The sequence below is a fragment of the Stenella coeruleoalba genome, assembly GCF_951394435.1.
Source record: "Stenella coeruleoalba genome assembly, chromosome: 7".
Taxonomy (NCBI): Eukaryota; Metazoa; Chordata; class Mammalia; order Artiodactyla; family Delphinidae; genus Stenella; species Stenella coeruleoalba.
In genome coordinates, this window is record NC_137153.1 from 16,560,066 (window position 1) to 16,576,690 (window position 16,625).

General features: G+C 42.4%; 1 protein-coding gene across 4 annotated transcripts in view; it reads left to right on the forward strand.

Moving 5' to 3' along the window:
* Positions 1 to 1,059: 1,059 nt before the first annotated feature.
* PINX1 (PIN2 (TERF1) interacting telomerase inhibitor 1) overlaps positions 1,060 to 16,625 on the forward strand; it is a 104,830-nt gene continuing 89,264 nt past the window's right edge. For 3 of the 4 annotated variants that reach the window (XR_013828950.1, XR_013828951.1, XM_079925611.1), the window contains exons 1-4: positions 1,219 to 1,469; positions 5,469 to 5,578; positions 7,147 to 7,239; positions 8,975 to 9,053. Coding sequence is in view for 2 of the 4 variants with exons in the window: in XM_079925611.1 (XP_079781737.1) it covers positions 1,433 to 1,469; positions 5,469 to 5,578; positions 7,147 to 7,239; positions 8,975 to 9,053 (319 nt within the window). In the remaining 2 variants the exon portion in view is untranslated. Of the gene's footprint in view, positions 1,193 to 1,218; positions 1,470 to 5,468; positions 5,579 to 7,146; positions 7,240 to 8,974; positions 9,054 to 16,625 lie in introns of those variants that run through there. The other variant, XM_079925612.1, reaches the window with a different exon arrangement.

Consider the following 16,625-nt stretch of genomic DNA (forward strand, 5'->3'; position numbering starts at 1 on the left):
CTTCCCCAGTGGCCCAGTGGTTAAGAATCCGCCTGCCAATGCAGGGGACACGGGTTCGAGCCCTGGTCTGGGAAGATCCCACGTGCCGTGGAGCAACTAAGCCCGTGCGCCACAACTACTGTGCCTGTGCTCTAGAGCCTGCGAGCCACAACTACTGAAGTCCATGTGCCTAGAGCCCGTGCTCCGCAACCGGAGAAGCCACCGCAATGAGACGCCCGCGCACCGCAACGAAGAGCAGACCCCGCTCGCCGCAACTAGAGAAAGCCGGCCTGCAGCAACGAAGACCCAACGCAGCCAAAAATAAACAAATTTAGTAAAAAAAAAAAGAAGGAGTAATCATCGGTCTCTAATAGTGGTCTTCACTTGCCTGAAGGCAGGGGAATAGCATAGATGACTTACCTAAATACCTTCTTGGTTCAGTTCTTTGAAATATTTTGAAAGCGTTTATCACCATCACTTTATAAAGTGTTCTTCATAAAGCACTTTTCTTGAACAGGAAAAAAGAAAAGAGTATATTTTAACCCTGAGTTCACTCATACCTTTGGTTGTTTAATGGCCTGCTACACAAAGTAAGCCCATCATCATCCGCGTCCTTGGAAGCTTGTTAGAAATGCAGAATCTCTGGCGCCATCCCAGACCTGCTGAACCAGAAACTGCATTTTTAACAAGATCCCCAGGTGATTCACCCAAACATTAAAGTTTGAGAAGTCCTGCTCTATGCGGGTCTGCCATGAGACTGAAGAATAAGATGGAATGTCTTACACTGAATCACCTTATTTTTAAAAGTGCAATATCTACTCCCAGCTGACAATTTTAAAATATCAAGATTCTGTAATAAAAAAAACCCTCCAAACTTAATAACAGCTCTTTTTAGTGGATGATCCTTATAGATATTTCATAGACACACGGAATGCTGGAGTTGGAACAAACCTTGGAAACCGCGAGTCTACCCAGCATCCACCCAGATGCAGTCCCAGGCTTCCCGCGCCCCGCCCATTCGCCGCCGCGCGGTCCGGGAGCGAGTCGCGCCTCACTGACGTCAGCAGCGCGCGCCCTCGCCCCTGCAATTTGCCGGGCTTGCGAGGCTCGTGGTTCTAGCTTCTCCGCGAGACCGCCGAGCGGTATCCACCGTCGCTCAGGTCCCGAGGCCCGCGGTGTCACAGGGTCGGCGACATGTCGATGCTGGCTGAGCGTGAGTGTTGGGCTCGGAGGCCCGACCGGGCGCGAGGGTGAAGGTTCCGGGTGACGCGGCGGCCGGACCGAGTGGCGGTGGGCACCGGTCGCCGCCGCACGGTGGGCCGGGGGATGCGGGGGGCCGGGGTCCCGGACGCCCTGCTCGGCTTGCCCTGGCTGCCGCGGAGATTTCCCAGCCCAGCCTTCCCCGAAAGTTAGCTGCGGTCTGCTGGTGAGAGACTGCGAGTGCCCACTTGGGATGCTTGTTCTCACGTTCAGACCTGAACACGCGAGTGGTGGGTTCGAATGGGGGTCCGGACACCGGTTGTGGGAACCCGGACTGGCTCTTTCACTTCCCCGGGCCTCAGCTTCCTCTGGTTAAAAAGAGGCGGTTGGGCCAGCAGAATCTCTTCAGGCAGTGAAATCCCGTTCTTGAAAGTGTATTGAATCAAGAAAAAGAAAAGCAAAGGGGTTAGAAGCATCAAACACAAGAAGTTAGCGTTTTTTAGGGGAGGCGGGGCTCATGAGTGATTATAAGTAAGACAGTGGCGGTTTTGACTTTAGTAGTTGGAATTACTAACACTCTACTATGGAAGGAATGTTGGCCTCAACGCCCCACCCTGCCTCAGTTTGCCTTTGACATTTCCCATCACTTTGTGAAGTTCGTTAATTCCCTCCCTCTGGAGAGGCTGTTTAACTTCTGAACGATACCTGTAGCTAAGGCTGCCGGCCACCAGATGGCAGTCGTGCCTTGGTCCTGAAAAGCCGGCCGGTATCTTTGAAAGTGTCTGGTGAGCCAGGAGCAGAAACAACTGCTAAATTTTAACAGACCCAACAGACGCTACACAGGGATTCCATGAAATAAATGCTGTCGGCATCCTCTAAGGGGGTGGAGGAATGGGAACACAAAACGGAGTGGGTAAGGCACCATTCACATTTTACAGGGGCAGAAATTGAGGTTCAGAGGAAAATAATTCACCCCAAGGTCATTGAGGTAGAAAGTGACAAAATTGATCTAGTTATCGCTATATCTTTACGTTCTTGTCACCAGGGTCAGCAGATTTCTATTGTTTTTTAAACAGGGACTTAAAGAAAGGAGTGTGTTTTAGAGTGTGACCCTGTGGGCTCTATTTCTTCATCTGTGTAACCAGTGTGGCTAAGATTTCTTGTGGTTTTAATATTCTTTGATGTATGCTTAGTTCAGCGTGCACTTGAGAACATTAGCCCTGGCTCTGCTATTCATTTATGTTTCTTTCCCTGATCAGTTTCTCTGGGGCTATTAAAAACTTCTTTGATTATGTTCATTACTAGGTTGGCTTAAATCAATGAGATGGTGAACGTGAAAATAGTTCAAAGTATGAAATGATATACAGATGTGAAGTGCCATCTGTGGACATCAGCAACTCAAGCTGCATAATTTCATGAGAATATTTTCCGTTCTCTTCCCACCATGACTCCAAAATTTCAAATCTTTGACATTAATAGTATATAATATTTTGTGTTTTTTTAAACAATTTACTAAATTAATGTCAGTGGCATCCCTTATGATTAGATATTTGGGACTGGTGTTCTTATTTTAGAAATGAGAAAATAGAAGCATAGAAAAGTCCCAGTCTGCCATTTCACTACCTAGCAGTTATTTTCTCTGATAGTTTATAAAATTGGGATAATTCTGTAGGTACAGTTTTATAACCTACTTTTTTCCCCTAATTAATCTTAGTGAACATTTTCACTTCAGTAAGTATGCTAATTTCCTTTGTTTTCTCTTGCCATATGGACTATATTTTGTTTTCTTTCATCTTCTCCACAGTCACTTATCCCATTTTTAAAATCTAGTAGTTTGCTTTGTTTCTCAAAAACATTTTTTATCCTGCATTTCTCTAGTTATCAAATATTATTTTATTGGTTCTCCCCTATGTAAGGTAAGAAATCTCGCTTATATAAACGTAAGAGAAGAATTTCATTTATCACTGTCACTTTTCAGTCCTTATTTAATTCAGAGTCTTAGACCCATATTTTATCAAGATACTACTTTTTTTCATAGACTCTTTTCAAGACCAGTTTTTGACACTTGCAGTTATTACATTTTCTAATCAAATGACAACACGATAGTTAATGGATTTCATTGCATTAAGATTTTATGCTGCAGTTGCTGTAACCTTGAATATGTCTTGAATAATATTTTAATAAGAATATATGAATGATATATTTTTTGAGGTCTTGAATATCTGAAAGTGTCTTGGGGCAAAGAAAAAAAAATTCTGTCCCTGGCTCTTGGAACTCAGCACACCTTTCAGAGTAAGCTGAATCCTGGCATAAACCTTATGGAATTAGGCCTGGCAGCTGTTGTGTGCAGGGCTGTTTATTGGGGTTACCCTGGAAGTATCCTATTAGATCTCCATGTAGGAGGAGTCCCTGCTAGAGGATGATTACCCCCGCCCCGCCGCCGTCATCCCAAAGAGTGATTGTGCAGATTCAGGGCACTCTACCCTGAGCGGAGTAGCTGCCCTACTCTGCTGGGTGAGGCTACCTGCCATTTCCCTGGGGAAGAGGAGCTGACCTCGCTGCCTCTCCAGTCTTGTGTCAGCATTAGAGTCTGCCGTATAGACGTTTGTGACATAAACTGTATGCCGTCTTTGTTGCAGAGGGTGGGTGCAGTCATTCTCAAAAATGTCTCCTTCATACAAGCCCCAGTCGGAGACCCTTGGCAGACACTACAGTAGAGACATGAACTCTGACACACACCAGGAAGCAGCCTTACAGAGAGAGAGGCTTGGTTAACAAGGCCCATCTTGTATGCTGTTCATTAGCTGAGTATTTACTAGATAAGTGGTAACGTAGTCACATGTAGCATTTTGGGGTCACCTTTTTTCTGCAAAGCACTCTAAATTGGAGCCCAACTCATTTTTCTTTGTAAGAAGTCTTTTTCTGCCTGCATGCTTAGTAAAGGTTTACTTATTTTTGCTAGGGTGTGGATAGTTACAGGTCTCTATTGATTTTACATGCAGTACACTGAGCCTCTCTGACTGGAGGCTGTTATTTTTATACTCGTTAGGAGACTGCCACGGCGTGAGCAGCTGTTGACAGTGAGATGCTCTGCTTCCATTGGTGCAGTAGGTGAATGATGATGACACCTGACCTCCAAATTCCCCGCTTGGCCAGAGTTTACTTTTGGGTTTCATATGCTTGTTTAATAAACTTTTGGAGTTCATTCTCTCTGCCATAATTGTCCTTAAAACTATAGCGATAAACTTGAGTTTCTAATGGTCAGCTATTTATATATATTAAAAAAAAACTTGTAGGGACTCAAAGCAGTTCCTCAATTCAGTTATCTTCCTCCTCTTTTTTTTATCTTTCCCCTTTTCTTGTCTCCTTTCTTCAGCCTCCCCTCCTTTTTCCTTTCTCAGTCATTCATACATTCATTCATGTTTTTCCTGAATGCTTGCTGTGGGCAAAGTGTTTTTCACTTCTTGCAGTGAAGCATAGGAAAGAATAAGACATGGATGTGAGCCTTAAGGAGATTATGGCATGATAGCAACCATAAGAGATGGATAGAAACAGCCATAATACAGAAGAATGTTAATGACAAAAAAAAGCAGCAGGTAATTTACTGTGTGAGTTCAGAAAAGGGGTCATATGGCTTTAGGGCGTTTCTGTGAGAAGGGATGATTAGTATCTGTAGGTTGCACGGAGGGTGACTCTCCCCAAGATCATGACTCGTATGCTGTGAATTAAAAATAAAAGCTTTGGAGTTGGTAGGACCTTGGTTTGTATAGACTCTGTGTTTTGCTTGGGGGCATTAGGAACGTTCTTTCTGTAGGCCTCAGATTTTCTCATCTGAAAAGTGCAGATCTCTCCTCATTGGGTTACTGTGAAAATTGAACCTGAGAATGTATGGATGGCATTTGGCACTTAACGTATGTCTGTGATGACTGCTGCTGGTGATAGTGACACTGGTGTCACAGGTGCCTTAGGTTGCTGCCAGTTGCTGAATTGGAAGGCCCAGCTGATGGTACCTCATGTGTTTCGATTTGTCACATTTGGGGGAATATTTTTATTTTAATCTTACAAGGTCAGTTTGTATGTTCAGAATATACAGTTATTGGGGAAACCAGGATAAATGATCCAAGCTGATACTATCCATTGGATGCCAAATCTGCATCTGTATCTAATAAAACATAATGTTTGTTGTATTTATGCAAGTATCGTGTGTATGCATTAGGTATGTGTGTACTTGTGAGGTATTCTCCAGGTTTGAAAGATAAGTTGCTAATGAGATAATTTGTCATTTACAGGTCGGCGGAAGCAGAAGTGGGCTGTGGATCCAAGAAACACTGCGTGGAGTAATGATGACTCCAAGTTTGGCCAGAGGATGCTAGAGAAGATGGGGTGGTCTAAAGGAAAGGTATCTTGGGGAAGAGCAAAGAAATTGGAGCCAGGCAGAGAGATTTCAGATCAGGAGAATACATCTTCCTTAGGAGACTGGGAGAAATTTATTTTAGATCAATAAGTGATTTTGGAGAAATAATTAAATGATAATGACCTTGTGATGATAGAGTTAGAACTGAACATAAACGTCAGCTGTCTTTGTTTATTGTTTAACCTGCTGTGATTTTCATAAATGGTGCCTTTTAATTAGTTGCGTTTGGAATCATGCTTAACCATCAGAGTTTTATGTTGCTTAGAGTAAGATTTTATTCACCCTTAAAGCTAGACTACGCATTTTCTCCTTTTTCTCACATTCCCTTTATTCCTGACTCACGTAGGACTTCTGCTGATATCTCTGCACTTAAACGGTTCTTGTCAAGGTCTTTAAAGATCTTGCTAAATCCAATGGATCCTTTTTTGTTCTCACATTACTTTATCCCTTAGCAGCACTGGACATAATTGACTTGAAATACCACTGTCTTGGCTTCCACAATACTGCCCTCTCTCCCGGTTTTTCGTCCCACATTACCAGCCACTGCTACATTTTTGTTGCTGGCTCTTCCTCCTCTAGACTTTTGAGCTTTGGAATTCCTTGCGGTTCAGCCCTAGTCCCTTCTCTGTCCTCATCTCAAGTAGCTCATTTTTATTATAAAACTCTTGATTCCCCCCCGCCCCCCACAAATCTTTTTCTTCCCAAGTTTTCCCCATTTTTGCAAATAACACCCTATCACCTTACTCAAACCAGAAACCTGGGAGTCGTGCTTGATTCCTTGACCTCTCTCACTTCCCGAATCCCCAGCCATTATTCCTCTCTATCCGGGGCCCCATCCTGGACCAACCACCGCCATTGCTTGCCCTGATCAACGCAGCAGCCTCTCAGCTGCCTCCCTGACTCCCTTCTTTTCCTCCTCTGGGCCATTTGCCATACAGCAGCCTTAATGAGCTTTTAAAATACAGAAATTAGATCATGTCATTCCTTTGCTTAAAAGTTTGGTGGTTTCCCATTGTTTTAAAAAATAATATCCAAATTCTCCCCATAGCTTCCAAGGTCCTTAAGGTCTGGCCCCTTTATATCACCTTATTTTCTCCATCCACTGTGCTGGAGCCACTTGGGTGCCATTTAGTACACCAGGCGCTCTGGGACTCTTTACAAATGAGGGTTAATGATGCGGGGGACTTGGGGTCCCCTTCCTCAGTGTTGCTTTGTAAAATTATTTACTGGAAGCACCATAGACTTTAATGCCTCTGGTGGGCTTCTGTTAGTTTGGCAGTAGCACTCTGCTTTTGAGCATCAGAGAAAGGATGTTCTCCTTAGTGTTTCCATGGTCCTTGAAGTGGGTCACAGGTTGCAGGATTGGCATTCATTATTGTAAGTGCATCCTTGATATTACAGAATCTTGTAAGAATCCATTAGACTGTGTCCTCTTTGAGAACAAGGATAATGCCTCCTAGATGTTTAGTGATTAATCAAACAGTTGATGAAGGAAGAGAGGTATTTTTATACCTGATAAAAATGCTAACTCTCTTTGTGTTTAATCTCCACAGGGTTTAGGGGCTCAGGAGCAAGGAGCCACAGATCATATTAAAGTTCAAGTTAAAAATAACCACCTGGGACTAGGAGCCACGATCAATAATGAAGTGAGCAACAGCGTCTGCTGGGGGTTTTCCTTGCATAATTGATATCTTTGTCAGTGTAAAAAATTTAATCCAGTCAAATTGATTGATCAGTTTTAAGCTGTTCAAGCGTGTATCATACATGTTTTCGATAACTGAGGAGCCCATAACTAAGCTGCTGGGCATCTGTAACGTGTCATCGTTTTGCCTCATTGCCCTATGGGATTCTTTACTTGCTTATGCATAAGAGATCCAAAGTAGCTTTATTGCTGAACTTTGCAAAAAGTGTTCTTTTTAAAGAAATATTCATTTCAGGACAGAGAGGAATTTTCATCTTTACCTGCGTTGTAATATTAGCTTATATTGTTAAAATTGGTGGCATTTCATTTTGGAAATACTGAAAGAAAGTGTCTGTCCCGTTGTCTGACTGTTGGTGTATAGCACTTGAATTTATTCACATTTCCCCTTAAAACACTGACACTTTGAAAATATGACCCTGTAATTAAAAGTTCATGGCTTACCCTGCCTTTCATTTTCAGTATCATTGCTCACTGTAGAAAGGATCTAAACTGAAAGCTTTGTTCTTACATTTCTGCAGCCAACAGAATCTGGTAGGAAATCTGGGGAATTACTTTAGGTAAACTGGGTTACATTGCTTAGTTCAATAGCTCAGAGTAGTGGACTGGAGCAGCTAAAATTGTTTGGGCTAACAGCTAAAATCTTCAACCACTAAAGGAAGAGTTTAACATATACATGTTGTCAAATCATCATGTTGTACACCTAAAACTAATATAATGTTATATGTCAACTATATCTCAATACACTTGAAAAAAGGGGCAGGGGGGTGTTCTATTTCTGAGGACAAAATCCAAGACCAGTACTTCAAAATGTTTGGAATGTCACACACTTACTAGATGGAATGTTTAGCAATATTGTCTATTTTCATCAATTAATAAACACACCTTGGACAATTTAAAAAAAAAGAGTTTATGTAAGGTTGATTTTGAAGGTAGTTTTGAAGAGGTGGATGTACAGATACACTTAACTTTTTAGGAGAAGCATTGCCCGGTAAACCTATTCAATATACCTTAACCTTAAGCATTCTTTAAAAAGTACGCATGAGGCAAGTTCCCGAATTGAATTGAAACCCTGCTCCCCACAGGTTGATATTGTTTTGGAGATGTTCATTCTCTTTTAAAGCTAGGTCGTCTTTGTTACGATGAGCTTATTAACTGAGCCCCTTATAAATGGGTGCTGATTGATTCAGGGAAGCTGGAGTCCTTCTTCCTCCCGTCCCCACTGCTGTTTTCTGAAATTGGGCTGGATGCAAGCAAGCAGAATTGGGCAAAATATTTTCAGCTCAAATGAGCAAAGAAGAGAGCCCTCAAATCTGTCACTGCTTTTTTCCTTTGACCTACATAATTTTCCCATAGTGAGAAAAAAAATATTTTATTTTGCTTTATTTTAACATTTAGCACACAGGTTGCCTGTTGTTTATTTGACTATAAGTTGACTTGATAAGTCACCTACATTTGAAGTCAGGGCTTAAGCTTCCAAGCTCCTCATTTTTAATAATGATATAGATAAATTACATTTCAAATTATACTATTTCTTTTTCATTCAAATTTATAAAATAATATTTTGGTGAAACATTTAAAAATTCACATTAACTACCAGATTTCCCTGATTCCAATATATATCTTATCGCAGCTTAGGTAGACTACAGGCTTGTCTCTGATTGAGTTTTTGGCATTTTCAGGACAGCTGGATTGCTCATCAGGATGATTTTAACCAGCTTCTGGCCGAACTGAACACTTGCCACGGGCAGGAAACAGCAGGTAAGGAAACTTTGCTTTTTATCCATTGGCTTGTAGAAGACGTAATCTCGATCTAAGATGCTTTTATCAACTCTTTTTTACTGTAAGCATCCTATATCTGAAAGTTAATCGATTGTAGCTCTCACAAATAGTCATTTCTGTCTATGTTTTAGGGGTATTCTCATTGAATTAACCTTAGTCATAAGCAAATACTTTTTTCCCCATTACGAGTTTGAGAATGATAAGGTAAAGCTTTTATTCAGTTTACATTTCTCTGTTGCCTTTCCCTTATCCCAGCCTGACGATGTCCGGGGTCCCGCAGTTCCGGCCTTGGCCCTCTCTCATCTTTCCTTGGCCCTGGCTCTCTTCTTACGCCCTCCAGTCTCACGGGGCGATGTGTGGTGACCGCTGCCACACTTCCCTCTACTCCTTCACCCTCTCTCCTGAACGCCCTGCTCAGTGTCTGCATTCAGGGTGTCGTCGACTCCTGGCACCTAGCAGGTCCAGACTCCAGTTCTGTACCTCCCCCACCTGCACCCTGCAAACTGTTTGACACCCGTAGCCCACAGCCTGTTTTCTCCACCATCTTCCCCATTTCAGTTGATGTCAACTTCATCCTTCCAGCTGTTCCAGCCAAAGAACTTTTTCCACTAGGAAATTTTGTTGGTTCTACCTTTACAATATATTCAGACCCTGACTGCTCCATGTCACCTGCACGGTAAGCAGCATGGTCTGAGCAGCTGTTATCTCTTGTCTGGATTATTGCAGGAGCCTCTGAAGCCGGTCTTCTCAGCCACGGCACTGCTGATGTTTTGGGCTAGATAATTCTTTGCTGTGAGGCATGTCGTGCGCATTTTAGAATGATTGGCAGCATCCCTGACCTCTACCCGCAAGGTGCCACTAGCACCCCTTCCCCCTAGTTGTCGCCACCGAAAATATCTCCAGATAGTGCCAAGTGTCCCCTGGGCAGAATGCCCTGACAGGGAGCTGCTGCTCTGAATTGATCTTTCTCCGTCCACGCGCAGACTCCTCCAGCGTGTCTCAGCCCAACAGCCAGAGTGATTCTTTTAAAATGTAAGTCCGTTTGTGCTGCTCAGGATAAAAGCCGAAGCCCCTGCAGCGGACTCGCAGCCTTACACAATATGGACCCTCTCCCTTTCTGACTTTGTCTCCTACCCTCCCCCTTCTTACCAGTTCCATCCTGACCACACCGACTCCTGTACTGGTTTTTGAATACACCAAGCGTGCTCCTGCCTTGGGGTTTCGCACTGGCTCCTCCCTCTCTCTAGAACACTCTTCCCCCAGATAGCTTCTGTGCACCTTCTCAACAAGGTCCATACTCAGTTGCCAACTTAAAACTGCATCCTGTTCCTTAGTTCCGTTTTTGGAAGTCAATTGAAAATTGGTAAGAAATAGCAGCATGAGAATATTATTGAGAAACATGTAGTAAGGAAAATGAGAAGAACCAGCTAAGAGTGCGGGGTCAGGGGACAGGGCAGGGAGTCGCTGCACTTTTTGTTAACAGCTTTGTTGAGGTGTAATTCACAGGCCTACCATTCACCCATTTACAGTGTGCAATTCAGCAGCTTTTAGTATATTCAGAGTTGTCACCAGAACCAATTATGAAACATTTCATCACCCCCCAAAGAAACTCTGTACCCAGTACTATTCATTCCCCACTTCCCCCAGCCACCCTAGGCAACCATTGATTTACTTTCTGACTCTAAAGATTTGCCTATTCTGAAATCAAAACTGCAATGAGGTATCACCTCACACCGGTCAGAATGGCCATCATCAGAAACTCTACAAACAGTAAATGCTAGAGAGGGTGTGGAGAAAAGGCAACCCTCTTGCACTGTTGGTGGGAATGTAAATGGATACAGCCACTATGGAGAAGAGTATGGAGGTTCCTTAACAAACTAAAAATAGAACTACCATATGACCCAGCAATCCCACTGCTGGGCATATACCCTGAGAAAACCATAATTCAAAAAGAGTCATGTACCACAATGTTCATGGCAGCTCTATTTACAATAGCCAGGACATGGAAGCAACCTAAGTGTCCATCGACTGATGAATGGATAAAGAAGCTGTGGTACTTATATACAATGGAATATTACTCAGCCATAAAAGGAACGAAATTGAGTTATTTGTAGTGAGGTGGATGGACCTAGAGTCTCATACAGAGTGAAGTAAGTCAGAAAGAGAAAAACAAATACCGTATGCTAACACACGTATATGGAATCTAAAAAAAAAAAAGTTTCTGAAGAAACTAGGGGCAGGACGGGAATAAAGACACAGACCTACTAGAGAATGGACTTGACACGGGGAGGGGGAAGGGGAAGCTGGGACGAAGTGAGAGAGTGGCATGGACATATATACACTACCAAATGTAAAATAGATAGCTGGTGGGAAGCAGCCACATAGCACAGGGAGATCAGCTCGGTGCTTAGTGACCACCTAGAGGGGTGGGATAGGGAGACGCAAAAGGGAGGGGATATGGGGATATATGTATACGTATAGCTGATTCACTTTGTTATAAAGCAGAAAGTAACACACCATTGTAAAGCAATTATACTCCAATAAAGATGTTAAAAAAAAAAGATTTGCCTATTCTGGACATTTCATATAAATGGAATCTTGCAACATGGGTCTTTTGTGACTGGTTTCTTTCACTTAGCATAATATTTTCAAGGTTCATCCTTGTTATAGCATGTATCAGTACTTCACTCCTTTTTATTGCCACATAATAGTCCACTGTATGGATATTCTACAGTTTGTTCATCAGTTGAAGGACATTGGGTTGTTGTCACTTTTTGTCTATCTTGAATAATGCAGCTTTGAACATTAACTTACAAGTTTTTGTGTGGACATATATTTTAATTTCTCTTGGGTTTATACTTAGAATGGAATTGCTGGGTGATACCAGCGGTGTATGAGGGTTTTAATTTTTCTGCATCTCAGCCAATACTTTCTATTATCTGTCTTTTTGATTATGGCCATGCTAGTTGGTGGGAGTGGTGTATCTAATTGTGGTTTTGATTGGCATTTCTATAATGGCTAATGATGCTCAACATCTTTTCACATGATTATTGACCATTTGTGTGTCTTCTTTGAAGAAGTATCTATTCAGATTTTTTGCCCATTTTTAAACTGTGCTATGTGTCTTTGTGGTTGACTTGTAAAGATTTTTAATATATACCAGGTACAAGTCTTTTATCAGACATACGATTTGCAAATATTTTCTCCAGTTCTGTGGGTTGTCTTTTCACTTTCTTGAGGGTATTATTTGAAGACTAAGGATACAGAAATAGATAAAAAGACTCATTCCCCCTCTGAAGAAACTTCAAATCTAGTGTGAGAGAAAGAAATGAAGTAAATACCAAAATAACTAGATCTCCCAATTTTTTTCAGTTCCTGAATAGTTGAGAGAGAGTAGCAAAGATAGGAGGGATTTATTTGAAAATTTATCCAAATCTCTTTGTTTCCTAAGCTTTTTCTTTCCCGTCAGGTATTCATAAGTTTGCATTATTGATGACTTTAGGTGGCTTCTAACACACAGGTTTGGATACTGAATGTGCTTTTGGGTTTAATAAAGTAGACACAGCTGAAGAAAGTGTAGACCATAGATTAGAAGGTAGTATCCGTAATGCAGGTGTGAAAGGCGAAAAGATGGAAATATGGAATAGAAGTTTAGATGGAGGATAAAGTGAGAAAATCTAATATCTAATAAAAGTTCAGCAGCACAAGAAGAGAGAGGATGGAACAGAGGCAAAATTTAAGGAGATAGGGGCTTCCCTGGTGGCGCAGTGGTTGAGAATCTGCCTGCCAATGCAGGGGACACAGGTTCAATCCCTGGTCTGGGGAGATCCCACATGCCGCGGAGCAACTAAGCCCGTCTGCCACAACTACTGAGCCTGCGTACTGCAATTACTGAAGCCCGTGGGCCTAGAGCCCGTGCTCCACAACAAGAGAAGCCACCACAGTAAGAAGCTGCTCACCGCAACTAAGAGTAGCCCCCGCCGCTCACTGCAACTAGAGAAAGCCCATGTGCAGCAATGAAGACCCAACACAGCCAAAAATAAATAACTAAAATAAAGTTTAAAAAAAAAAGAGTTCTGACTGAATGGTACTTTGAAAAAAAAATTTAAGGAGATAAGGGCTGAAGACTGTCTAGAACTGGTGATAAAGCAAATCCACAGATTAAGAAAATTGAGAGAATCCATGCAGATTACATTAAAAGTCTCTACTCGCAAATGTAATAACAGGTGTGACAACATAGCATCATGGCAGAACAGCATACACACACACACACAAAAGAGCGAGAAGATTCTTAATGCAGCCAGAGACAATATACTTATTATCTTCAAAGAAGCAACAGTTATATATGAAAGCAGAGTTCTTAACAATGGGAGCCAAAGACATTGGAGTAATATATTGAGGGAAATATAACTGGCAACCTAGACTTTTACATTCAGCAAATATATCTTTCAAGAATAAATTTTCAGACAAAAAGTTTACCATCAGTAGGCCATAAATAAAGGCAATTTCCAAGGATGCACATCCTTCAGTCAGAAGGAAAGAATACTTAAAACACTATCTGTAGTATCCCCAAACTGGCCATAACCCAGATGTCCGCCAACAATAGAACAGAAAAGTAGACTGCCACATTTGTAAATACAAAGAAATGAAGAATAAAGTACAGTTACATGTGAGAGTATAGGGCAGGGTTTGGCAGACTTTCCACAAAGGGCCAGATAGAGATATTCTGCAGACCGAAGCGTCTCTGTCACAACTGTTTGGCTGTTGGAGTATGAAAGCAGCAAGAGATGATATATAAACAAATGGATGTGGCCATGTTCCCATAGAACTTTATTTACAAAAGTAGGTGGTGGGCCGGATTTGGTCCACAGGCTGTAGTTTGCTTCTGGTGTCGAAGACTCTCATTAACTCAATGTTGACTGAAAGAAGTGGGACACATAACATGCAGTGTGATTCCACTTACATAGAACTTCAAATGGAATGCAGAAATATGATATTTAGGTACTAGACTTGGGTGGTAAAGTTATTTTGTTACTTTGTTAAAACAAAGTTATTTTGTTATAACTTTTGTTATAAAGTTACTCGTAGTAGAAATGAGTACTCTACTGTGAAAGTCACAACAGTGATTACCTTTGGGGAGGGGGAGGGGTTTGGGATTGAGAAGGGGCTCATGGGGAACTCCTGGGCTGTTATTCTTGTTCTGTTTCTTGACCCAGTTGGTAGTTACACAGGTATGTGAGTACATTGTGCTTTAGGCACTTTCTATGGCTATTACCCCCTCTCCCCCCAGAATGGTTAAAAGCAGAACGAAAAGTAAGGGGAGGGTGGTTATCCCCAAAATCATGGTAATGGTTACTGTTAGGACAGTGGTTCTCAACTGGGGATGATTTTGCCTCTCATGGGATATTTCACAATATCTGTGGACATTTTTGGTGATCACAACTGGGGGGATGTTACTGACATTGATTGGGAGAGGCCGGAGATGCAGCACAGCTGTGTCTCTCCTCCTTGCCCTGAACAAATTATTCAGCCCAAAATGCAGTAGCTCCGAGGCTGAGAACCCCTGTTACAGAAGGAAGAGGCACAGGGGTGCAGGATGCTTCTAGATGCAGGTAGTGTTCTGTTTCTAACCCTGGAGGTGGTAACGAGGGGTTTGCTTTATAACTAATTGTACAGACTTCAAGTACTCCTACGTGTGGTGATGTTTGTGGTGATAAAAGATTCCTGAAAATTGCATGGGCCCTTTCCTGGAGGTAAAACATGGCAAGTGTAATTTATGTCATGTTAAACCTGTAATGAAGGTTAACTAAAGAGTACGGCTGCAACAATTTGAGTATCAGGAATCAATGTCTACCTTGATGAAAATCTGGTGGTGTATAATGGCCATCACTTTTCGTAAACAGGGTCAGTGACATGATTAAGGTGTCAGACTTGAGGTGGCCTTTACTGTGACCATCGTCATGGAGGCAGAAGCTCTTGAGTTTGGGTTCTTTTACCTAGAGGCATTCACAGGTTCATTTTTTTTTAAATAAATTTATTTTATTTTTATTTATTTATTATTTTTGGCTGCATTGGGTCTTCGTTGCTGCACACGGGCTTTCTCTAGTTGCGGCGAGTGGGGTCTCTGTTGCGGTGCGCGGGCTTCTCAATGTGGTGGCTTCGCTTGTTGCGGAGCATGGGTTCTAAGCGCGTGGGCTTCAGTAGATGCAGCACGTGGGCTCAGTAGTTGTGGCTCACGGGCTCTAGAGCACAGGCTCAGTAGTTGTGGCACATGGGCTTAGTTGCTCTGTGGCATGTGGGATCTTCCCGGAGCAGGGCTCGAACCTGTGTCCCCTGCATTGGCAGGCGGATTCTTAACCACCGCGCCACCAGGGAAGCCCCCACACGTTCATTCTTGAACAGGGAAAATTCTCACCTTGTTTGGTATCATAACTTTCTCCTTTGATGTACTGAGTTAGAGAATACTTTGTAACTTTTCAAGTGATAGGGTTGCCCAGAAATTATCACACCAGGATTCCATAGAGGAAGGAGCTATGAGATTCATTTTTGGAGCTGTGGAAAAGAGAAAGCAGATTTTTGAGCAGTTTGCTTTTGAGATTTGACAGTGATAGCTGGAAAGTTACTTTTTTCCAATTTGATGGTATCTTGATTACTGTTTGCTAACTGAGAAATGCCATTGTAATAGGCATGAAAACCCTGGTTCGGGACAGGTCCCTTTGTGCTGATTGCCCAGGCTGAGCACAATCACTGCAGCTGGGCCTTCCTGATGGATTCCCGCAAGGGCGGTCAGGGAAGTGTTGAAAGTGACTCGGGGAAGCCTGTGTTATTTGTCAGGAAGGTGGCCAGGGCATAACAGACTCCAGGTGGTGGTGCCTGTCCGTGTGCAACCCCATCCACTGGTTCACCTGTGCAGGCTGAGTCTTTTTCTGCGTGAGCCATAGAAGTGTAGTAAATCATTAACTGAGTTACTGATCTATAGGTTAACTTCCACCTCAAGACCACTAGAGGGTGCTGCACCCCTGCGGTAGGGACAGGGCTGTTAGCTCTGCCTCCGTCTCACTCAGTACAGTCCAGCCTTTAGAATAGTCCTTTAACAGAAAAGCTGGCCCGGAAATGGATCAGGAGAGCTGAGATTATTTTTCTGCCAAGTCATCTTTGGTAAATACAGTATCTTCATCCAAATGAATTTTTGGTTTTATTACTTGAATTAAAGCTGACAAGCAGATGACACGATAACCTAGTAACATATTTTTCTGGTATAATAATATTTTTAGCTCCTTAAGATTGCTTACCGAATCAACACAGTTTGCCTTTCAACTAAACAGAAATTCTATACTATTCTCTTCGTAGAATCTTGCAAAGATTCTAGAAATAACCCTTATTCCTTTGTGGGACACAAAAACCTCTATATTCTTTAAAATTTCATTTTTAAAAATTATCCTGTCTCAATTAGTTACTCCCAGCCTCAATCCAGCTTTTTGATAGACTTACCTCATGGTTTAAGAAGTGCTTTTTACTTCTGTCAGGTATCTTGTCCCTTGTGATTTTAAA